Below are 24,722 nucleotides of genomic sequence, written 5' to 3' on the forward strand. Positions count from 1 at the left end.
CGGCGGGAAGCCTGCTTCTCCCTCTTCCACTCACCCTGCTTGTGTTCCCTCTCTCGCTGTGTCTCTGTCAATTAAATAAAATCTTTTAAAAAAAATAAAAATAAATAAATAAATAAAATAAAATACATCTCTCTTAGGGTTTTGGTAATTTTAATTAAATTAACAGTAAGACAACAGGAAAACCCCACTGTTATTAATATGCCACAAAACCAATCACACCCTCTAGGTCACACTGTATCATCTGACTTGTTCGACATCAAGGAAATTGCTCCACCATTTTATGGAGTGGAGATAAAATGTATTTAATAGTCATAAAACAGAAACTACTTTAGCTCTATCAAAATTTACGTCTTGAGTATTTTTTTTTTTTCAAAGATTTTATTTATTTATTTGACAGAGACACAGCAAGAGAGGGAACACAAGCAGGGGGAGTGGGAGAGGGAGAAGCAGGCCTCCCGCCAAGCAGGGAGCCCGAAGCGGGGCTCGATCCCAGGAGCCTGAGATCATGACCTGAGCCGAAGGCAGACGTTTAACGACTGAGCCACCCAGGCGCCCCTGTCTTGAGTATTTTTTAAGTAAGCTCCACCCCACATGGAGCCCAACACAGGGCTCGATCTCACGACCCTGAGATCGAGACCCGAGCTGAGATCAAGACCTGAGCTGAGATCAAGAATCAGACACTTAACCAACTGGGCCACCCAGGCGCCCTCGGATTTAATATTCTTCAAGTGTTTATAAAAATTCTTCCTGCTGATGTCTGGCTAAAGCCGATCTAAAGGGCTATTTCCTTTTGTAATTTTCTTCTATTCTGGTTGATGTGAACATTTTTCTCCCAAACAACCATTTCAGACTGCTTAGCAACTCCAAGGATGAGAAATTTTAAGACAGTCCATTCACATTCGTTAATAAAACTGAAATGGTTTTAAAGTTAAAAGTGGTAATACTCCACCCTTCAATATAATCTGGGTGGACTTAATAAATTCCAAAAACACTCCTCCTAAGATGGGCTGGCAATCATGCAACGAGAAGCTGACCGAAACAGTCATCTTTTCCAGATAAATTTCTTGCTCATAAATATAAGGAAAAGGGGCGCCTGGGTGGATCGGTCAGTTAAGCGTCTGCCTTCGGCTCAGGTCATGATCCCAGGGTCCCACATCGGGCTCCCTGCTCAGTGGGGAGTCTGCTTCTCCCTCTCCCCCTGCTCATGCTCTCTCTCTCTTTCAAATAAATAAATAAAATCTTAAAAAAAAAGAAAAAGAAAAAAGACAAGAAAATGAAAGGAAAAAGAAATTCTACTTTCTAGATCTGTCCTGCTTAGAGAACACAAGTTGTAACAAATGATTACTTCAGCCTTTATTTTTTAATAAAACACATTAGTCAAATAGTTCCAAGATACAAAATTAACCAATTCTGAAGTGATTAATGATAACAGCACACAAATCAATCCTTCCTCAGGGGAACAGTCTCCTCCCTGATGCCCTCCTTGGTCACAATGCAGATTCTGAGTGCATCCCCAGTGTATACATCCCTCTCAGCCGCAGAAACGAAGACATCTTTCACAAGCCGCATGGCTCTGTCCAAAGACAGTGGGACATGCTCCACGTTCTGCATGTTCTTAAAACCAACCTGGCGGGACAGGAAACTTGGATGAGGCATCATGTGACAGTACAAAGGTGGTTCCAGCCTCCCCAAGGCCTTCACATGTCTGAGGATTCGTAATGAATAGCTCACACAAATTTGAAATGTCTCCTAACTGAAAAGCTTCCAGACCTGGATGAATTACACATTCCTAAAACCAGACAAACATGCACTGAGACAAAGCTCCCGATCCTGAGAAGCATGCATCATCTAGAGAGGAGAACATACGAAAGCAGAGTACCATTACACAATGTGCTACCATTAAGAAGAAAAAAGAGCCAGGAGAGCCCCTAGCGGGCATAACTAAGTCTACCTGAAGAGAAAGGCTTTGGCAGAAGACACACTTGAGTATAGGAGTGTGAAGGATGAGCCAGAGTCAGAGGGGAGTAACGCTGCAGACCAAGGGTGTGCTATGACCCCAGGCCTGGTGACAGGACAGGCACACCACACTGGAGGTTTGGGTGTGAAGGAGAGTGACGGGAGAGGAGGCAGATAAGCAATACACACAAGTTGACTACACATATATAATACATTTCAGAAACACAAGGAAGGAAGCTTGGAGGCAGAAAGGATGTTGGGAAATACAAGGCCTGAATGCAGGCAATAGTAACAGAAAAGGGGGTAAATTAAAAATGTACTGGGAAGTTAGAATACAAAATTAGATGACAGAAAAATGGTGAAAATGGGGAGAATTCAGGTAAAGATGGCAAGAGAACTGAAAACATGGACCAACCATTGTAGACACGAGAGGCCTGGACATCGCGAGGACACAGGAAGATGCTAGAGCCATGGGAGCAGGTGAGAGGCCACAAGACAGCCAGCAGAACACAGACAGACCAGAAGATTGGGGTAGGGAAAATCAGCAGGGACATACAAGAAAGCCTGGATTTCTCCACTCTCCTCAGCGGGTGAATAGGAGAACTCAGAGGAAAGCACTTTATGCCAATGTCACAGCCAGCGTGGATGCAGTCTCATTACCTGGTTGTCAAGCAGGGGCTGGAGCATGGCACTTGCTGAGCCTCCGGCCTTGAAAGAGTCTCTCTGGTAGGACCCTACCGGGTCAAAGCTATACACAGCTCCCTTCCCTGAAAGAATAAAACAATCTCCATAAGGATGCATCCTGACCACAATCCCAAATCACAGTAAAAATAAATCAAGTTGAAGTGTGACACAGAAGAGACTATGAGCTAAAATTTCAGCCAAATTTCACTGTTCTACCCAGCAGTCTGCTCACCTCCTCTCAGAATTTGATCAGAGGCACACCTGCCCACTCCTGTCTCCTTACATGCTTTTGCCACCTGGAGCTTCATGCTCTCATCAGGCTGACATCGACCACCACCCAGTGGCCTCACAGGCACACTGGTTAGCAGTCACAGGTTCTGCTCTGAGTTCTGCACCAAGCTCCTCACAACATTCCTAAAAAATGAACTAGTGTAGTTCTAGCATAGACTTGAGTTTAAAATTCTCCTACTGCTGAATGTGAACAGTCACAAGGAAGATTTACTGTGTGTTTTTAAACTTAACAGTAAGCACGCTCTTTAGCATCAACACCATAAAAAAACCAACTGATTTAATAAAGGTAAAATTCCAGAAAAACACAAATGCCACATGCAAAAGGTTAGTTCTGCCTAAAATGTAATCACTTGCTTTGTACTACCAGAGTTAAGAATCACTATTGCAAAAACAAAAAATAACAACAACAAAAAAACCCACCAAACCAGAATCTGAATGTACCCATTCTTTTTCTTTTTTTTTAAATATATTATTTATTTGAGAGAGAGAAGAGAGCACATGCACATGAGCAGGAGGGAGGGGCAGAGGGAGAAGCAGGCACCCCACTGAGCAGGGAACCTGATGTGGGACTCGATCCCAGGACTCTGGGATCATGACCTGGGCTGAAGGCAGATGCTTAACCAACTGAGCCACCTAGGTGCCCCTGAATGTACCCATTCTGAACAGTTACAGAGCACCATGAGGAGAAGGATAAATGGGCCTCTCAGGCTCTCCTGAAGGGTGCATACATTGCTATGCCTTTTTCAAGAACAATCTAGCAGTATAATCTATCAAAATGTAAAGGTACAAACCCTATAACCCAGTAATAATCTCACTTGTAGATTAGATCTACCTATAAGGCTTATTTTCACCAGCACAAACTGGAAGGGAAGAGGAAGATGGGACTGCCCCCAGTCCCACAACCACAAGACAATATAAAATGAAGAGCTCTGTAATATGTATGACACAGTTCTATACTGTTCAAAAGCATAAGAAAAAACATACATATTTGTATAAGCACACAAAAAAGTATGGCAAGATAAACTGCAAACACAGTTATCTCTGCGGGACTGGAGGCAAGAAAAGGGAATTGCTTTGTAGGCTTTGGTACTGAATCTGTTACAAAGCACACATGCCACTGTAATTTTTTAAAAAACAAGTGTGTTTTGGGTGTGAGAAATCATGGGTCATTTATGACACAGGTCTTAAAAGTGATATAACTCATCTTGAAAACATATTATATCATAACTCAAACACCTCAGTAGTTAACCTGGGAGATGTGAGATGAGGACAGTTGTCTTCCTATCCATGGACCTCTGCTACCCTTAGCTGTGTGTGCTTCTTCTATTGCAGAATTACTTAACAATTCTCTGCTGAGAAGGCAGCATCTAAGGTGCTGAGGCTGCCCAGGAGAATCCAGGGAAGTGTTTTTGTTGGAAGCAACTATGGGACAAGATCGAGATCCCAGTGCGCAGTTCACTAACCTCAACACACAGAAAAGGGACAGGCAGTACAAAGTGAAAAGAACAAGTGATCTCTCAGGATGCCAACAGGCCACAAGTAAAACGAGGCCCAAGTTTTAACCAAAGGCAGAACCAATCTTAGAAAAACCACACACAATACATTTGAGGAAAAGAAGAGTGGAATAAATTGAAGACCAGAGCTTCAAAGACCTTCCCCTCACTTAGCAAAGGGAAAAGAGACATTTGTAACATCAGAGCAGAATGGCATGAATCTTGACTGTAGACATAGAGTGCTTTTCCTCACCAAAATAACTTTTTTTTTTTTTTAAGATTTTATTTATTTACCTGACAGAGACATAGCAAGAGAGGGAACACAAGCAGGGGGAGTGGGAGAGGGAGAAGCAGGCCTCCCGCCGAGCAGGGAGCCCGATGTGGGGCTCAATCCCAGGACCCCGGGACCATGACCCGAGCCGAAGGCAGACGCCCAACAACTGAGCCACCCAGGTGCCCCAAGAATTCTTAATTTTAAAAAAGCACAATGGCTTCAATGTAAAAAATAAAGTCAAAACAAGTCCTAGAAAGAAATACAGGTAAACCCTGGATGGGAGAGTCCTTTCTAACAAAGTAGGACACTCAATGTCATAAAGAAAAGACCATTAGCCTGGACCCTATGCAATTCAGAAAATTCTGCCATAGCTAGACACCCCCCAAAATGTAAGAAACAAAAAACATTCCTGGGAGGCATCCACTGCATACATTACAGAGTTAACACAGTTAGATGGCATTCTTATAAATTTTTAAAAAAGACTAATGTGCAGATAAGGAAATGAGCAAAGGTCAGCACATAGGTCAGTCTCCAAAAAACTGAAAAGGTCAATAAACACAAAAAAATGCCCAACTGGAGTATACAAAAACTATACGTAAATTAAAACCACAAAATATTAACTGGGTAAAGATCTTTAAAATGTGTTAATTCTGATAGTGGTAAAGGATGCAAAAAAGCCCAGGTACTCATACCCCAGCTAGGAGGCCCTTTCTGAAGGGCAAGCCAGCGATGGAATCAATATGCCAAAATTATATATTCTCTGACACAGCAACTCAACTTCTGGGAATGTTTACCAGGGAGGTACACATGGTTGAAGAAGTATACAAAATTGTATGTACAAGAATGTTCATCATATTGTTTCTATTAAGGAAACTACAAACAACCTAAATGACCTTCAGAGGACTGCTAGGCAAACTATGGTGTAACTACATCCTATGCAAGTCAGTCACTGAATCGTTATGCATCTTTACTCACTGGCATGAAACTACCTCCGTGACAATACATCCCATGTAAAGATGCATACACTATACATTCTACTTACATAGCGCACAAGCACGTATGACCACCAAGATACTTGTAAGCATGTTCACCAGAAGTTTAATAGTAATTATCTCGAAGTAGAAGGTTGGGGTGATTACTACTTTCATTTTTGTATCTTCTTGTACTATTTGAAACTTCTACAGTACTACTGTTTTTGTTACAGAAAAACTAAAGCCATTATTAACGGGGGGCGGGGGGGGATTTTTTAAAGCATGACTGTAAGTAGAGAGTTAAAGGCACAGAGGTCAAAGCAGACAGCTACTTAACCGGCTACCCTGAAAGGCAGCTGTTGGACCCACTGTTCTAAGGATAACCAATGATCCCAGTGTCCTGAAGGACAGCTATTGACCCAACTACCCTGAAGATCTCAATAAGGAGCACTGCTCTCCAGGTCTCCATTTCCACAAGGGAGGAAAAGAGGAAACAAGGTCTCTTGAGACATCAGTGGAGACTCTGGATTTGGGGACACCAGGCTTATGTATAGGCTGTGTAAAGAGCAGGAATGAAAACAGAAGCATAAGATCTGAAAAGTCTCAAAAAAAGGCCTCCTGATTTCTTTTCCAGAAATATCTTGAGAGATGTACACCACCAAAGCAAGGAAATAAACCAAGAAAGAGGAAAGCACAGGTAAAAGCTGGAGTATCTTGGGGAACAGACAAAAAGGACTGCTTTATTATAGGAATTTATAAATTCCTCTAAGAAATAAAAATAAACCTAAAGGATAATCAAAGCAGACCAGAGAAGATCTAAAAAGACAGTTGGAAATGCCTGAGAATACCACCAGAATATCAAAGAACAGGGCTTTGAACTCAAAACAGATCCAAACCCAAACCTGAGGTTTGCCCTTTAGCAGATGTGAGCATTCCTAAATTGGTGTCTCTGTCTCTCAGTAAAACTCAAAGGACATTGTCTGGCCTCCTAAAATTCAATTGTAGCTATTATTAATGTTGCTAAACCTGACTTTATTTATCTGACATTCAAGTCAGACATAATTTAAGTGAAAAAAACGTGACCAGCATGCTGGGTTAGGCAAGGTAATCTTACCTTATCAAGGGTAATTAATTTCTTTTGACTATTTCCATGCTTTACAAAATTTTCTCTTAGTTTTCAAGTAAGGTTGAAAGCCTCAAAATACACTGTGTCAACCTAATTTGTCTACATCTAAATCACTGTAGATAAAATGACTGGAATGCTCCCAGAGGCCCATTAAGACAGAGAGAAAGAACAAAGGAAAAGCCTATGGAACAGAAGGGACAGCAGTAAAAAGTGGAGAGAGGAGATGAGAGGAGCCCAACTCCTTACTATCCAGAAATTTTCCCTCTCAGTTGATATATTTCAATATATTGTTATCAGCCAGACATTTCTATAACTTCTTTTTTCAATGGGCTACTGTAAATGGTGGCACAGATCTGTCCTGAGACAGAGTATCTGGTTTTTGGAAGCAACTGAAAATCAATCCAAATGAGACCCAGTGAAAACCATCAGTGTCCCTGCTCCATTAACAGAGCTTGGATCAAAAATAGGATGGGCATGTCAAGTAACAAGACTGATTTTCTTAGGCCCTCCTGGTTTGACTCTGACAGGAATTCAAAGAGGTGCTTCAGAATGTCCTGAATACACTGTTGGAAATGCATACCTTTCTTTTAAGGCATCGCTTTTTAAAAACATAAGTCAAATACGTTTGTTATGTAGAATGATAATTAGGCTAAGCTTCTCCAAGTCAGCTTTCTTTCCATAAGATTGAAATGCTATTTATCTACTACTGAACTCATGCAAGATCTTCAGAAAATAGTAAAATAACAGCCTGCCCATCAGTCATTATTAGAGCTTTAGTATACAACTTGCAGCGTGCCTTTGGATCATCTCTTTACTTCCCTTTTAGCTTCAGTTTCTTATTGTTTTAATTAACAAATATAAGACTGTTGGGCAAGACAGTGTTTATGGTTCTTTTCAACTGTAGATGGAAACACACATATCTAAAATATGCCACCCCTCCTTCATTTTCCAGAAAGAAAGAATTCTACCTTCTTCATCCAGTCCCCCGATGATGTTGTAAACGTAGTAGGGAAAGAAGCGTCTTGAATAGAGGATTGTAGACAGCATTGCAGCAATCGCCCCGGTAGTCATGGTTTTGTTATTAGAATGCTTATACATCTGCAAGTATTAATGAAAGTAACAGGCATTGAGAGGCAGAATATATTACAGACTAGAATAAGGAACAGTAAAGTTAAAGGGTGAGCAGCTATCTTGGTGAAAGGATGCCTACTTCTTTCGTGATCACACAAATAATACTACCATACCATTTGGGGGGCTATAAAAAATTTTTAAGGGAAAGAATGTTAAATTTGCCCTCAGCTCTCTATTTTCCATGCTACCTTTATCTCAAGAACTGCTCATTCAAGAGCAAATGCACACACATCAGGCATAAGTGTGGTGACCTGGGAGGATGATTTAAGTCCAGCTCTCCTTTACCTCCGCCTCTAGACCAGGGTCAGCACACTAGAGCTCATGGACCAAAACCAGCCCATCAACTGTTTCTGCAAAAAAAGCTTTATTAGAACATAGTCTTATTCATTCATTACATATATCTACATCTGCTTATATATTACAACAGCAGAGTAAATGGCCCATAAAGCTGAAAGTAATTACTCTCTGGCCCTTTACAGGTAAAGTGTGCTGACTCTTGATCAGACCCAGATACAAGCCCTTCTCTTTGCACAGTAGATACCTGTGAGAACAGAAGGTTTGAGGACAGGACCCTTATTCTGGGAAGTGGTCTTGCTCCTTAAAGCATCTATAGTGGAGAACAGAAGTATCCAAAGCAAACCTTATTATGATTTTTGAATCCTAGATTTACTGCAGCCTTAGGGAATCCTAAATTATCCAACAGAGAAATTCTACAAAAATTACAAACATAAAATAAATTTAAGTTCACCAATTTATCAGCCACAGAGCAAGCATCTCTAAAGATTTACTTAAGAATACAGGCTAAAATGATTAGTCAAAATACCAAAAAAAAAGATTAGGAAAAAAATCTTCATTTCATTTCAAAACCAAGCATCAACACTTTAATAACCACACCATTTATGTGATAATGTATGAAAGAAAAATTTCAAGGATTGTGTAATTATGTTGAATTCACTGTTTCTTGCTATATTTTATTAACACAGTACTATTCTGTTGGTCGTGTACTTTTATACTGTAACTTTCATTTACAAAATATGTACCAGGAATCGTATAAATATGTCAATAAATGTATGTCAATGAAGCTTTCAATGTAAAGATTTTAAATAACTATTAACAAGTGATAACTATTGAATGAAATCATTTTTACATTCTAACAAGCAATTTCAAAATTATTCAGAAACAGATGTCAGTTAAATTTATTAAATATTCCAGTACCTACAACATCATTAATAAGTGCATATAATCTCAAGTGTTATTCACAAACAGGCAAAGACAGAATGTGACCACCTCTGCTAACTTCTTCACATTTTAGGTGTCTTTACCAACTATATAAAAATGTGACACATACCGTATAAAATTAAATCCTACTCCAGCCTTGTATTTTTGCCAGCTAAGAGTATGTATTTACTAGTTATTATTACAGATAAAATCCATTTTATTTATTTTTTTTAGAGAAAAAGAGAGCATGCACACACATGCGGGGTGGAGGGGTTGGGGGTGGGGAGGGGAAGGGTCGGGGAGAGAGAAACTTAAGCAGACTCCCTGCTGAGTGTGATCTCATGACCCTGAGATCATGACCCGAGCTGAGTCAGACACTTAACCAACTGCACCACCCAGGGGCCCCTAAAATTCCATTTCAATACAGTCTACATTACTCCTAGCCTACCTCCTTGAAATTACTGGAAGTTACATTATGCTTAATATACACAGGCCACAATAAAAATCCAGATGTGCCTCTGCTTTCATTAAAAGTTGGTATTCCTTTATTCCTCATGCCTACCCATCTAGCACAAAAGACATGCAGGCAGTGACACTGTCAGCCCCTTTAAAAACTGCAGAACAGGTGAGAACGGCTCTTCCTCTCACTTCCTCCTCATACCACCCTTTCCTGCTGTTCCAAGCCCACCCATCACGGGTCAAAACTTCCTCAGCTGGCAGTCAACCAAAGCCTACCAAGGTGTTAGGTGATGACAGCTTCGGTTGTGCCTCTCATCCAAACTCCTGCCTTATCTATTCTGGTTGCTGCCCACGTGTCCTGTTGACTAAGAATGCAATGCTGTAAAGAGGGAAAGCATGTCAGCTGGTGGTATTCCAAACCAAGCACCTGTCTAAAAGTTTGCCTCCTCCACAGAATTTTTGTTTTTGAAGGAAGATTATCTTCAGAAGAAACCCTTTGCATGCTACCTTGAAAAGGGTAGAGAACCTTTATATTGTACGGAGATTTTAACAAAGGGAATATCCTGCAGTTTCACATTATGCTACTTTCATATAGCTGTATTAACAGTATCATTTCATTTCTAGAATGGGCTGTAGTTTCATCAGCTAACCTAGAGCTTCTCCAGCTATTCTGTACAACAGTTCTGCTATATGCTTCAAACAATCTATGAATTGTTATTAACTTTCCATAGCACAGACATGTAACAAAAGCATCTACCTTTAGTCTTGCTTCAATAATCTTTGTCAGGGTCAGACAGTCTCCATGAAAACCGCTGCATCCAATGACTGTTTGGTCTGTTCTGTAAAAAGCACATTTCGGGAAACTGAGCTGGTTAGACAATAAAGTAAAACATGCCTTGGGCAATTTTAAATTTAAAACTCCTATTCCCATTATTTACCCAATGGTAATGGGACCAGTTAGCCCTTTGTTGGCAGGGGCGGGGGGGGGGCATCACTTTATTCCCAATACTAAATGAATTATAGGCAAGATCAAAGACTTACAGAAAAATGAAAGAATGAATGGCCTAAAGAAAACACAGTTGAGACAATCTTGGGTTAAGAGCCACCTATTTAAATATGATACAACCCAATGCCCACATAGAAAAGTTTCATAAATTTGACTATGTACCAATTTAAAACCTTTCTTTTTAAAGATTTACTTATTTGAGAGAGCGAGCGAGCGAGCGAGCAGAGGGAGGGGCAGAAAGAAAGGGAGAGAGAATCTCTGGTAGGCTTCCTACTGAGCATGGAGCCTGATGTAGGGCTTGATCTAATGACTCCGAGATCATGACCTGAACGAAAACCAAAAGTTGGACACTAAACCCACTGAGCCACCCAGGCACCCCCCAGATTAAAACTTACATAGAGAAAAATGATAAAAAAAACCCACAAAACTGTAGTAGATATAACCAAAGTCTAATTTTAACTTCCTTAGTCTAAAAGGGCTCTTATAACGATGGACTCTGAAAAACAAACAGGGTTCTAGGGGGGAGGGGGGTGGGAGGATGGGTTAGCCTGGTGGTGGGTATTGAGGAGGGCACATTCTGCATGGAGCACTGGGTGTTGTGCACAAACAATGAATCATGGAACACTTCATCTAAAACTAATGTTGTAATGTATGGGGATTAACATAAGAATAAAAAAAAATAATAAAAAAAAAAAAGTACATAAAAGGGCTCTTATAAATACCAAAAGCATTAACACAGTGTATCATGGGATGTAATGTATAACATGATAACTACAATTAATAATACTGTATCAAATGTTTAAAAGTTGCTAGGAACAGATCTTAGAAGTCTTCCACAGGGGGGTGGGAGGATGGGTTAGCCTGGTGATGGGTATTAAAGAGGGCACGTTCTGCATGGAGCACTGGGTGTTATGCACAAACAATGAATCATGGAACACTACATCAAAAACTAATGATATAATGTATGGTAATCAACATAACAATAAAAAATTTAAAAAAAAAGTCCTCCACAAAGAAAAAATTTTGTAATTACATATGGTGACAGATGTTAACTGGACTTGTTGTGGTGATCACTTTGCAATACACACAAATACGGAATCATTATGTTGCACACCTGAAACCACTGTTATATGTCACTTATACCTCAGTTTAAAAAAAAAAAAAAACCCACAATGGAAAGACTAATACAGTTATATGAGTCCATAAAAAGAGACACAAGTCACCATAAACATGAAGAGCCTTCATGTTGTTCACAAATCCAAATCTACATTTCAATATATTAGACTGGTTAATAATGCCTAATGCTGGTGAGGTTGTGGAAAATGGATATTCTTAATAAATAACTGGGCAAGAGTATACATCCATTTAACTTTTTAGAAGGGTCATTTGGCAGTATCCAGTAACATCACTTTTACTCCATAATTCCACTGCTAGAAATTCACCCTGTAAATATACTCACTTAAGTTTGCAAAAATATACTATAGGCTTACTTGTGAAAGTGTATGTATTATGTTAATGGCTCCCTAAAACAAAACAAACAAAAAGCACTTAAATGCCCACCATTGCAGAACTGATTAAATTTTGGTATAGCCAAACAAACTGAATTAGGTCTCAAAGATTTCTAAACTTTAATACCAATCTATAAGGAAACCTACACCAATCTCATCAAGAAACATAGCAGAAGTCACATGATAAACTCTTCCTTTCAGAAATTTATGATTCACACAAACCATACCTGTCCAACTAGGGGGACCACTGACAGCTCTGGGAGCATCACCAGCATTTCCTGACCTATCCCTACAACCAATCTCACTGCACTGAGTTAAAGAGCTCCGATCTCCCATAAGGCTGCAGTGCCTTTAGTACCAAGATGGGTGAATAATACCAATAGGGAGCTTTAAGATGCTCTTCCCAAATATTCAGGTGTACATATAAGGAAGAGGAGTTTGCATGCAAAGAACAAAGACTAAATGTAGAGTCTCAAACAGGTGGGGAGGAGGCAAGTTTGGCTCTAAGTCAGCCCCAAAGGGTTTGGGATTAGGTGTATATAGGCAGCTTCAACTCTATGTATGGTTTAGTGCCGAAGATGGATGATAAGGACAGAGGAAGTTATTAATTTGCTATCTATATGCCTATAATGTTTCATAATAAGAAAAAAGAACAGGTACTCCCTTCAGAAACACACACACTAAAGTAGAACATTACAAAGATGAGCAGAACCTTGCGTAAGAATAGTATTTGTAAAGTTATGTTCTTAAATTTTATCTGTGACATTTACTACTTCCAAATTATGAAACCCATGAAATAATTTTTCTTCTCCTAAGAAGAAAAAAGGTAGCATCCATGCACTGTGAAGCAGAGAGAAGGGGGTATCGAAAGATGGAAGAAGAGTACGTAAAGAGGGGCGTCTGGGTGGCTCAGTCGGTTAAGCGTCTGCCTCCAGCTCAGGTCATGATCCCGGGGTCCTGGGATGGAGTCCTGAATCTGGTTCCCTGCTCAGTGGGGAGCCTGCTTCTCCCTCTGCCCCTTTTGTGTATGCTCTCTCTCATGCGCACATGTGCACGCGCTCTCTCAAATAAATAAAATCTTAGAAGGAGAAAAAAGAGCATATGAAGAGAACTGGGAAGATGACAAACATCAACTGTACTCTAGGGTAGGGTGTGGGCTAGCCCAGGACCAGGAAAGAAGACAGAGCCCTCTTCTTTACCTACTCATAACACAGGGCCCTGTCCAAGGGACTTGAACCCCATCAATCCACTCCTATTACAATTCAGGTTTAATAGGCTCTTGTGGACTAATTTAGGAATTAACCACCATTTGCAACTCTTTCCAAAAATGTTAACTACAAACCATCACTTATCAGTGCATATTTCATTTTCATGTTTTAGAAAAAATACAGCTAGCCCATTAAGACTGTGGCTCACAGATATAGCTGCTTAGGTGATGGCTAAATGTTTTGGGTAAAAAAAAAAAAAAAAGTGGGAGATTAAAAAAAATGCAATGGGGCGCCTGGGTGGCTCAGTTGGTTAAGCGACTGCCTTCGGCTCAGGTCATGATCCTGGAGTCCCTGGATCGAGTCCCACATCGGGCTCCCTGCTCGGCAGGGAGTCTGCTTCTCCCTCTGACCCTCCCCCCTCTCATGTGCTCTCTCTCTCATTCTGTCAAATAAATAAATAAAAAATCTTTAAAAAAAAAAAAATGCAATGGATTAACAGATAAAAGAATGCAAAGCTATGTGGTAACATAATTATAGTAAATGCTAACAAGAGCCACGTGATAGCATATAGGTGTTCACTACAAAATTCTTTTACCTTTGTTATATATTTGAAAATTTTCATGATAAAATGTTAAGGTAAAAATATTTCCTGCCAGTACAGCAAATATCATCAAGACAACATATTGAATTATTAGGAAATACTAATTCAGAAAACAGTTTTCTAACAAAAAGGCAAACTAAGCTCAAATACTCAATCTAAAAACTCATGAAATAAACTGTTTAGAAGTGAAATCTCTTACAGCAGTAAGTCATCACAAGATACTGGGAAATGTATCCCTAGAAATATTTACTTACAATTTGTAACACTTGGGGCTATCCCGGGTGTGAACTGAATACCCTTCACTCAATCGAGTGTCAGAAGCAACAATCGAAAAATCTTCTCCAGCGATTGCCAATACAGTACTGAGGAAAAAGAATAAAAAAAAGGAGACACAAAAATGGTCAATAGCACCTCTCTCTAGGGGAGAGTTATCTATAGCATATATTGGAATAAAACCCACTAGATTTAAGCAAGAGCAGGACTCAGATGAAAGATGAAAGATCAAAGGGAAAGGATCCCTGGCCACAAGTCAGCTGGGGGAAAAAATTTAAGTACTCCCTAAAAAACACAAGCCTAAGTCAGAGCAAAGGTCACTTAGCAGAAAGTAACAGAAAAACCACGGAATTATCATAACATCACCAAAAAATTAAATACTGACATTGTGCAAGGTACTGAGATCACAAAACTGGACCATACCCTGCCCATGGGGATCAGGTATAGACAGGGGTACCACAACCAAAGCTCTCTGAGCTCAAAGAAGGGTTTAATGTTTTTCATTTCTTTATATCCAAGTCCTTATCTACCACTCAGTAAACACCCAAACAGCTGTTGGAAATGAATGAATAAAAACCAACTTTTTCTTTTGTTGTTGTATGATTTATGCTAACAGTGTACTGAAAAGGCTTAAAGCATGAATTCCCAAAGAAGTTCGTCCAGTTCTAAATTTGAGTCTCTCACTTACTAGATATGAGACTGTAGGTAAGCTGTTTAACTTCCCAAGATCTCAATGTCCTTATGTATAGATCGGAGATCCTAACAGTAACTACTTTATTAGAATTTTACAAGAATTAAATGAGCTAATAATTGTAAAGCCCTTTTACTTGTGCCTGAAACATATCTGGTCCTCCAGTATTAGCTTGATCGTCGTGGCACAGGTTCAAGACAGCAGAGTGTGATCACTGAGAACCTGGGCTCTGGAGTTACTGGAGACCTGTCCTTGCGCCACTTCCCAGCTCTGTGACCGCAAATTATCCAAATTCACGTTATTGGTAGTAACAGTTCCTGTGTTACAGGATGACCGATAGAGCTGAATGACATAGATCACAAAAGCACCTAGCACAATGCCTCACAGAACACAAGCATTCAGAAAACTTTATCCATTATTTTTACTGAGGTGGGACGTGCACTAAAGCTCTGCAGTGCAAAAGGATGGCACTCCAGTTAATATGGACAATGAATAAAAGGAAACAGGTAATAACCCAAATAATACATTCAAACAACTTATTAAGGTGTTCCTTTCCGTGTAAGCTAATGGAGGAACATAAGGCTAATGTGATGGACAGGGGTCTGACTCCGAAAACCCCTAACTAAAGATTTTGGAATGAGAACAGTTCCATATGCAAAGTGGAGTGGAGTTTTAAGAAGGCTACTCTGACAATAACACAGTATGTGAAATGGGATCAAAGCACTGTTCCAGTAAGATTAATGTAGTAGCACAGCGGCAGTGTGAACTGCAAGAAACGGGGATTGAAAAAAAACACAAACACACAAACTGTAGAAGTTTTTGTAACTACCAAAATGTGACAGAAGTGGGAAGAGCCAATTGTGATGTCCAAGATTTTAAACCTGGTTAAGCAGGATGATGGCATTAATTATGAATGCAAAGAAGAAAAGATGATTGAGGAATAATTAGCTTGATTTTTGTTTTCGTATCTTGAGTTATAGTGACAGCAGAAAATCCAGGCAGAAATGTTTCATTTAAGAAGCCCAGAAGGAGGAACTCATGAGAGGTAAAATTGAACAAACACATCTGGGAATTATCCTCCCATGAATGAGATGTGAGAATGTTTATAATGGGGTTTAGCTACATTTAAAGAGACAGAGTAGAAGATACGGAATTAAGCCTTGCTTTGTAGAAGCAAAGGCTGCCCAAGAGCCAGCAGCAACAAGAACTGAAGAAAACGAAGAAAAGACTGAAGAAAGGTAACTTAATAATCACAAAATCATAACTCACTAACGGTTAAGGCAGTAATGGCTTAAACTGGATTACAAAGGGTTAAAGAGTAATGAGTACTGAATACCCAACACCCTGAAAAGTCTTATACTTTATAACTGCCTCATGAATTGGGTCTAACAACCCACCTTGTCACAGAAAGTGTTTAGAAGTGCAATGGTAAATGCATACATAAAATCAGTGCAAAGAAACGACAGATTCAAGTCTTGGCTCAACCCCACATCTGCTCTATGACTCGAGCAATGTACCTTCTAAGAGCCCTGGCTCCTTTGTAAAAATGGAGCGAATACCACCTAACACTCAGTTATCCTGAGAATTGAAAAAGCTAACTGCTTACAATGTACAGAACGCTTCTCTACTGCTGACTAGCTAGGGAAGATAATGAAATCTGGGTTCAAGAAGTTGAAAGGTACCTGAACTTCAGTGGCAGAAACAAGGCTAAAATCGGAGCCTTCCCCTCTCTTTCCAACATACTTAAAAAGTCTGCATTAAAGTTTCCAATCCATAGGACATGATTACTTAACCTGGTTATCTCAAAGAGCCATCTGTTTGTTTGACCTGGGTGTGCATGTTTTAATGTACAAAGTTTGGGTGGTAAGCTACAACCACTGCTTCAAGAGGCTCTGACCTCTCCATTGGTCCGAAGTCCTAAATGCACGGTCTTCTTACATAACCACCTCTTTCAGTGCACTATGAAGGAAAGTGTTAAAGATAAAACTGCTAGTTTAAAAAAAAAAAGACAACTTGAGTGTAACATGCAAGAACACACATATTAAAAGGTCTCTCTTCTGCCTACTTTCTCCCTGAACTTAAGCTAAACCTTGAAAACAAGCACTGATGTACGAAACTAAATCTGGCCAACTAACGCTGCCTTCTATTTAAACTAACAGAAAATGATTACGTTGATCAGACGTTCTAGCTGCAGACACAAACGTGATCAAGCACCTAACGACACTAACCAATCAATCCTAACTTTTTAACACCAGATGCTAACCCTGTGCCCGCGCCTTCTGGCAAGAGAAACCTACTCAGACCGTACGGAAAGGTTAGGTCTCCCCTAAAGCTCCTCCACACCGGAGCCCAGGTCTCAATGTCCATCTACTGTCTCACTGCAACAAAGAGCAGCCCACGCGCAAGTGACGGGCCTGTGCGGTGAAGCGCTTAAGACCGAAGCTGCCCCCGCAACCCACGGAAAGGGAGGCCTGCGGCTGGAGGGCCAGCGCGGGCTCCGCCGCGACCCCCAACAGACTTCAGCAGGGACGAACGACAGCCGAGGCTCTCTGCTCGTTACCCTCCGTTGAAAGCGTAGGGCGAGAAGCGCAGCCGCAAAGGGCCCGCGGTGCTGTGAGGCTCCATCGCCAGGTCTCGGCCGGGTACCCAGCAGCCCACGACGGTCGACGACATCGCACTGCTGCGGCTTCGGCTGCGGCTGCTGCTGTCTCACGGCGAGATGGCGCCCGGCCGGAAGTCCCGCCACTTCCGGCTTCTGGAGACGCTCCTTCCGGCGCTCTATCTCGCGCCTGTCGTTGCTCCTGTTGTTGGCTAGCGCCCCCTATTGCAAGGAGACTGACAGATTTTTTTTTTTGCCTAAGAAAGGTTCTGCTTTCCTAAGAAAACATTCGAATTCACGCCTGACGGACAAAAATTTTAAAGTCTGACCATATAAAAAAATTGGCAGAACTGTGGAGTAACGGAAACTCTATGGGAGTCGCCTAGCATAGTTGAAGATGCATGCAGTTTATGACCCAGCAATTCCCTGCCGAGGTTTGTATCCTAGCCAGAAGACAAGTGCAAGAATGTTCATATAGCATTGTTCTTCATGGCCCCGAGCTGGAAATGAGCCAAATGTCCGTAAACAGCAGAAGGGATAAACCAATTGAGGGATATGTCACAGCCAAGAGAATTGACTGACTTCACCTAGAGGGGGGACGCAGCAACGTGGATGTGTCTTACAAGGCTGTGCATAAGATACATGTTCCATAACTTACGAGTACACGGTGAGTAGGAAGAGCCTGTTTGGCTGGACTATGGAAGGGAGGTTCTGGCGCTGCAGCACTAGGTTTCTTGATGTATAATCATCTGTTAATCTCCACATGTGTTTATGCACTTCCTTATATGAATATTATATTCTATGATCTTAAAAATAACATTTGAAAAAACAAGCTAACAAGCAATTGGCTCACATAGAGTGGACCACCGGATGCATGTAATTTGGGGACCAGAAAAGATTTTTTGAAAAGTATTCGTTTAATTAAAAGTTTCCCCATGTTTTACTGTAAACAAGGGATAAAACAGGATTTTCTTTTTTGCTATGGACAGAAAATTATTATACTTATTTAGATGCTGTCCTGAATACAAAACATGTATACAACATTTTTTATCCTTAAGGAGTTCACATCCTTACTGATTATATAAAATAGAGTTGATGCTTAAACAACACAGGTTTGAACTGCACAGGTCCACTTAGATGCAGTTTTTTTCGATAGATATAGTACTGTAATGTATTTTCTCTTATGATTTTCTTTTTTTTTTTTCTTTTTTTTTTTAAGATTTTATTTATTTATTTGACAGAGATAGAGACATCGAGAGCAGGAACACAAGCAGGGGGAGCGGGAGAGGGAGAAGCAGGCCTCCCGCCGAGCAGGGAGCCCGATGCGGGGCTCGATCCCAGGACCCTGGGATCATGGCCTGAGCCGAAGGCAGACGCTTAACGACTGAGCCACCCAGGCGCCCTCTTATGATTTTCTTAATAACATTTTCTTTTCTCCATCTCACTTAATTGTAAGAATCCAGCATATAGTACATATAACATAGAAAATATGTGTTAATCAACTGTTCATGTTATCAGCAAAGCTTCCAGTCGACAATAGGCTGAACGGAGTCAAAAGTTATGTGTGCATTTTCATCTCTGTGGAGGTTGGCGCTTCTAGCCCCTACCTCGTTCAAGGGCTAACACTGCAAATGGAGCCAATTACAAAAGAATACGTAATTGTGCTTAAATGAACCATAGGAGAGATGGAGATACTCGGGTCCCACCAGGCATCGGGAAGTGAACGGAAGGAGAAGAAACGAGATGGAGATACTCGGGTCCCACCAGGCATCAGGAAGTGAACGGAAGGAGAAGAACCTACTGATGCTCTTGAAGGCACCTGGGCCCTCCTGGGCAACCTAGTACTCGGAGCTTTAGCAAGCACCCTCAGCCCGCGGGATTAACCTTTCTTTGTATATCTACACACCGTGCATCCTTTTTTAGAAAGAAAAGAGCACCTCTGCACGCCAGTAAAGAGAAACCAGACCCTCTTGCACAATCCCGGCCACTGGAACCAGACCCCCTTGTGCAAACTCTGAGCACTGCGATATTGTCGGCAGCCAGCAGCATCGAGTCTGCACCTAACCAAGAAAGGTTACGGACCACTGCCCTCCCTTTACTGATTACCTGCTCTAAACTCCTTTAAAAATCCCTGGGCCAGGCAGAAACCTTGGAGTTGGCCTTTGGACAGGAGTCTTCTCCCCAGGTGGCGGGCCTCCTGCATAAAGCTCATATTCCTTTCCAATCAAAGCTCCTCTCTTGAGTATTGGTTTTTTTTTTTTTTTTACTAGGCTCCACACCCGATTGGGGCTTGAATTCACAACCCCAAGATTAAAGGTCGGATGCTCTACACTCTACCGACTGAGCCAGCCAAGTGCCTCTTGGGTATTGGCTTTTCAAGCCAGGGGCAGCCAACCCTGGTGTTTGGTGGCAAATTTTGGTGAGCCACCCAGGAGCCAATGCTCCTGTGGCATCCAGATCCCCTGGGGAATCACAAGGCAGAGCAGTTTGGCCTTGGCAATGTGCCATGGCTTCCTTGGTAGTTTCCTGGGCTAGTAACTTGGAGGACTGCAGGAAGTTAGCTGCTTGGGGCTAGCTGGTCTCCAGGAGGAAATCTGAGGGATCTGTCCCTGCAGCTGAGGAGACTATTTTTGTCTCAGGGAAACTCCCTGCTGATTCCCTAACAGTCTAGTAGCCAAGTTCATTTTTTGTTTTGAGTGGAAAGGGAAGGAGCATTTGGGGAAGCTTACAAACTTCTGGACCAGTAAATCCATCGAAGTGCATGCTGATGCAAGTTTCTCATTTGCGAAGCACAGAGTGCTTCTGTTTCATTGTCCATGCTTTTTCCTTTTAGAAAGGCATGGCTTTCGGGAGAAACTAAAAGGGACTTGAATAACAGTCAATTTATTAGGAATTTGGAATAGATCTGATTTGGTGTGTGTTGGTGGGTTGTGTTGTGTTGTGTTATGTCAACTTTGTGTATAATGGGAAGTTCCATCTCTATCCCACCAAATAGCCCACTGGGCCAAATTTTGAGTAAGTGAAAGGAGTATAGCCAGGAACTATGACTGTGAAAAAGATTATCTTTTACTGTAACACAGTTTGGCCAATGTACCATTTAGAGATGAAAGATGGTCACTAAATGGCTCCCTTGGATTCCTTCCTCCCATTCAGTTGCCTCTAAATAAAGGGTCTTGGTTTGGCTCTCTTAGGAAGCTGTTTGGTTCAGTTGGTGAAACTCCAACTTTGGGGAGAAACCAGAAACTAGGAAGCATTCAGTTCAATTGGTGAAGCCAACTTTTAGGGAAGAACAAATGCTGACGGAGGTACTCTAGGCTTCATTTAGTCATAGTCTTGTTTCTTCTGTGTTCTTTCTGAACTTTTGCCCAGGAAGATGGGGAATACTCCTTCTGTTCCCCAAGAAGGCCCACGAGAGCATATTTTATTTATTTTATTATTTTTTTAAAGAGTTTATTTATTTGAGAGAGAGAGAGAGTGCGTGTGCATGCTCTCACACAAGCAGGGGGAGGGGCAGAGAGAGAGGGAGAAGCAGACTCCCCACTGAGCAGGGAGCTGGATCCCAGGACCCTGGTATCCTGATCTGAGCCCAAGGCAACCATTTAAGCAACTGAGCCACCCAGGCGCCCATAAGGACATATTTTAAATAAATGGTGCAGAGAGCTGAAAAGCAACCAGAGAAAAAACCTGTTTTGCAGGAGAGAGAGACCCAGAGACAGACGGGGGTGGGTGGGTGGGGGGGGTGTTACTCTAAGCTTTGAATCTGCCTCCAGCCTTTCTGGTGACACCCTTGCACCTCTGCCTTCACCTCCTGCTCCTCCTGTTTCTGCACCTCCATGGGCACCGCTCACATAGCTAGCTCCTCTACCATCCTCGGTGCCTGGGGTGCCATTGGCTTCTGCTCCTCCTACCCGCATTATCAAGGAGCGAAAAGCGCCCCAAATTGTTGGGTCCCCTCCTTATGAGGTTCAAGATAAAGCACCTCCCAAATCAACATGAAGGGATCCAGGGGCTCTCTGGACTTAAACTGCTTGCCTCAGATTTCCCCCACAGGTGCCCCAGGTAAAAAGTGACAGTGGGCAACAAATTAATGGTCTTTTAGCAGACACAGATGTAACATGTTCGGTATTAAAGCTAATTCATTGTTGTTGGTTTAATTAAAATAAACATGTTTTTGGAGTTATCTACATGGAATATGATACAGATAATCAGCTTTTATTCTACCTGAATTTATTACTTAAAATCATGTTGTGTCTGTTGCAATTTGTCAAAAAAAAAATGACTTAAAAGGATGGTTGCTTTTGTCTGTCTCATAAAGTTTTCATAGGTAACTGTTAAGAACAAGTAGGTTGAATAAATAAAAAGGCATGTAGCTTTCAAAGTCTTTGGTAACCTGAAACTTTTGCTAAGTTAAATGATAAATTGGGTTGAACTCATTCGATATCTAATTCTTTTCCAAATAACATAAAATACTGAAATATTAATTGCTAAACATAGGCTTATCTGTTTCTGGCTTCTTAATGTGGAGAAACTAAAGATATTTGGGTCTGCTAATAAACACAGTTAACTGAAAGATTGTGGTATAAAACATATGTTTTTAGAAATTATGAAATGTACTCAAAAATTTGCCTCCTACAGAATCCTGGTGTAACAGACAGTTCACAGTTGGTTACTACTTAATTTTCACTGGAGACTAAGGTTTCTAAGAGTTAAAATTCTGCTAAATGTAATTAAGACTGATGGAAATAAGGAAAGCAACTCTGTATGTAGGAAAGAAAGAGATGTATAAGAAAGGTATAAGAAATGAGAATAGGGGTGCCTGGGTGGCTCAGTCGGTTAAGCATCTGCCTTCGGCTCAGGTCATGATCCCGGAGTCCTGGGATCGAGCCCAAAGTCGGGCTCCCTGCTCAGCGGGGAGTCTGCTTCTTCCTCATCCTGCTAGTGCTATCTCCCTCTCTCTCAAATAAATAAATAAAATCTTTTAAAAAAGAAGAAATGAGAATATGTTTTTGTTGAGGTAAAAGAAATTAATTTTGTCCTAAAATGAGACTGGTTATTTAGAAAGAAAAGGCTTAGGACAAAATCTGAATGAAAAAGAAAGTTGTAGAAGGTTTGTGAAGGGAAAACTTTGGGAAAGAATTTTACGTGTGCTCAAAACTAAGATGGAAATGAATTCTGCTTTTCTCTCTGTTAAAAAGACAGTTTTCTGGGATTGTTGGTCAGTTCTTGATAAGAAAGTATAAACAAAGTTTTTTTTTTTCTTTTTCTATGCAGAAAACCAAAGTTTCTATGTTTTCCCTTTATCAGGTCTTTGATTACTTAAGAGAACTAAAACTTCTCAAATATTGGACTCTGACTACTGGCTAGCAAAGGGTTGCGAGGGAGGAATAATCCCCAAGAGACACGAACTGGTGAGGGGGCCGAAGAAGGTTGAGAAGGTTGACAAAGATGATGGATTAGAGGCCCAATGGAACTATTGTACTCTAAGTCAAGAAATATTAGGGCGACCAATAGTTGCCTGTGCTTGGCAGACTTTACAACAAAGATGCCCTCATCGAGTTTCTATTGGACAAGTCTTCCAAAAAGGCTCTTGGGAAGGCAGCATCTCACATTAAAAGCAGTAAGAATGTGACAGAACTAAGGCTTTCTGATAATGCTGCCTGGGAAGGGGACAAAGGAAACACAAAAGGTGACAAACACGATGGCCTCCAGCGGGCACGTTTCACCTGCCCCGTTGCGGGCTTGGGGATGCAAGGCCGGCACAGGTTTTGCTTCCTGCGGTGCTGTGGTTGTGCGTTCTCTGAACGAACCTTGGAAGAGATCAGAGCCGAAGTTTGTCGCACATGTGGGGCTGCCTTCCAAGAGGACGACGTCATCGTGCTCAACGGCACCGAGGAGGACGCGGGAATCGCCGAAGAGGAGGGTGGAGGAGGCCGAGGGCGAAGCTGGGGAAGAAAGCAAAGAAACCCAAGGCGGCAGAGCGTCTCAAAGCCGGGTGTCAGTGAAGAATCTCCAGGGCCCTCAAAAATGAAGACGGGCAAGCCGAAGAAACCAGCCTTGATTCCAGAGAGAAGAAAGCCAGCGCGGCTCCCAGACGCGCAGCGGCAGACGGGAGCTCTCCCGGGAAAGTCGGGAAGCCTCTGCGCGGAACCCCAAAGAGGTCCGTGGCCGACAGCGAAGAACCGGAAGCTCACCAGCGCCTTTTCACGACTCACAGCTCCGCCCGGCGCTCCGAGGAGTCCGCTCCTGGGCCACCCAGCCGTCCTACTGTTCCGGAAGCCCTGCGGCGCTCCACGCGCGCCGGCGCCGCCCGGCTTCCGCGGGCAGGTGGCGTGGGCGTGGCTGTGCCCTGCTGGCCGCCGCCTCTCCCTTTGCGTGCTCCCAAACCTGCAGCTTGCTTGTGAGGCGCGGGGGTTCCCGCGGCGCAGCGCCGGCCCTGCCGCCCCTCCCACGGGCTCATGCCCGCCCCACGGCCCGGAAGACGCGTTGGCTGCGCTTTTTGTGCTTGACCTAAAGACTCCAGATTCCTTGGGAAAACAAAACAAAACCAAAAAGCTTCTTAAACATTAAAGGAGCTGAGTTTTGCTAACTATATAACCTTGTGTAGCATCTCTTGTTGCCACCTTGGTTAAGTAGGTAATTAAATATTAAGTGTCATGATAATGCTCCTATTTAGGCCTGTGCTTTAGAACTTTCTGAGGTTTTTAATTTATTTTTATTTACTTTTTTATTTTATTTTATTTTAAGATTTTATTTATTTATTTGAGAGAGAGAATGAGAGAAAGCACATGAGAGGGGGAAAGGTCAGAGGGAGAAGCAGACTCCCCGCTGAGCAGGGAGCCCGATGCGGGACTCGATCCCGGGACTCCAGGATCATGACCTGAGCCGAAGGCAGTCGCTTAACCGACTGAGCCACCCAGGCGCCCCTGAGGTTTTTTAAAACAAGCTTTCCCAGATTCAATTTCTAAGTGAAGTCTTTTCGACTAATTAGGCTTTTTTATTTGGTATGTTAAGTTACTGATAAGCCTGGTTTGAAACACTGCTAGTTCTCTAATGTTTGCTCTTCCAAATTTAAGGAAATTTTCTCTTAAGATATCTGTGAATTACGGAAATATGGTAAAATATCCCTTTGTGAACAAATTTAAACATTTAACTTTTCTCCCTACCCAAACCCTCGTGAATTCAGAAACTCTCAGTATTCTTTTTTTTCATGGCAATTATAATTATTTGCATAAG

The 24,722-nt window shown here is 41.8% G+C and overlaps 1 protein-coding gene and 1 pseudogene across 1 annotated transcript; one reads left to right on the top strand and one right to left on the bottom strand.

Annotated features, from left to right (window-relative positions):
* Window positions 1-1,336: 1,336 nt before the first annotated feature.
* On the bottom strand, window positions 1,337-17,646 carry PSMB1 (proteasome 20S subunit beta 1). The gene is made up of 6 exons (XM_034992056.1): window positions 17,451-17,646; window positions 14,181-14,288; window positions 10,361-10,442; window positions 7,764-7,893; window positions 2,617-2,723; window positions 1,337-1,626 (listed from the first exon to the last, which is right to left on the bottom strand). The coding sequence occupies exons 1-6, from the start codon at window positions 17,561-17,563 to the stop codon at window positions 1,441-1,443; spliced, it is 726 nt and encodes a 241-aa protein (XP_034847947.1). The 5' UTR covers window positions 17,564-17,646; the 3' UTR covers window positions 1,337-1,440.
* On the top strand, window positions 17,610-24,078 carry LOC118001933 (annotated as a pseudogene).
* The last annotated feature ends 644 nt before the right edge of the window (window positions 24,079-24,722 follow it).

The sequence above is a fragment of the Mirounga leonina genome, unplaced genomic scaffold, assembly GCF_011800145.1.
Source record: "Mirounga leonina isolate KUSES-001 unplaced genomic scaffold, KU_Mleo_1.0 Mir_55, whole genome shotgun sequence".
Lineage (NCBI taxonomy): Eukaryota > Metazoa > Chordata > Mammalia > Carnivora > Phocidae > Mirounga > Mirounga leonina.

Coding starts and splice junctions, on each gene's coding strand:
- PSMB1 (XM_034992056.1), bottom strand. CDS start 17,563: ATGTCGTCGACCGTCGTGGGCTGCTGGGTACCCGGCCGAGACCTGGCG. Junction 10,443..14,180: donor AGCCCCAAGTGTTACAAATT/GTAAGTAAATAT, acceptor TGCTTTTTACAG/AACAGACCAAACAGTCATTG. Junction 2,724..7,763: donor CGGGGGACTGGATGAAGAAG/GTAGAATTCTTT, acceptor TTATTCTTTCAG/GGAAGGGAGCTGTGTATAGC.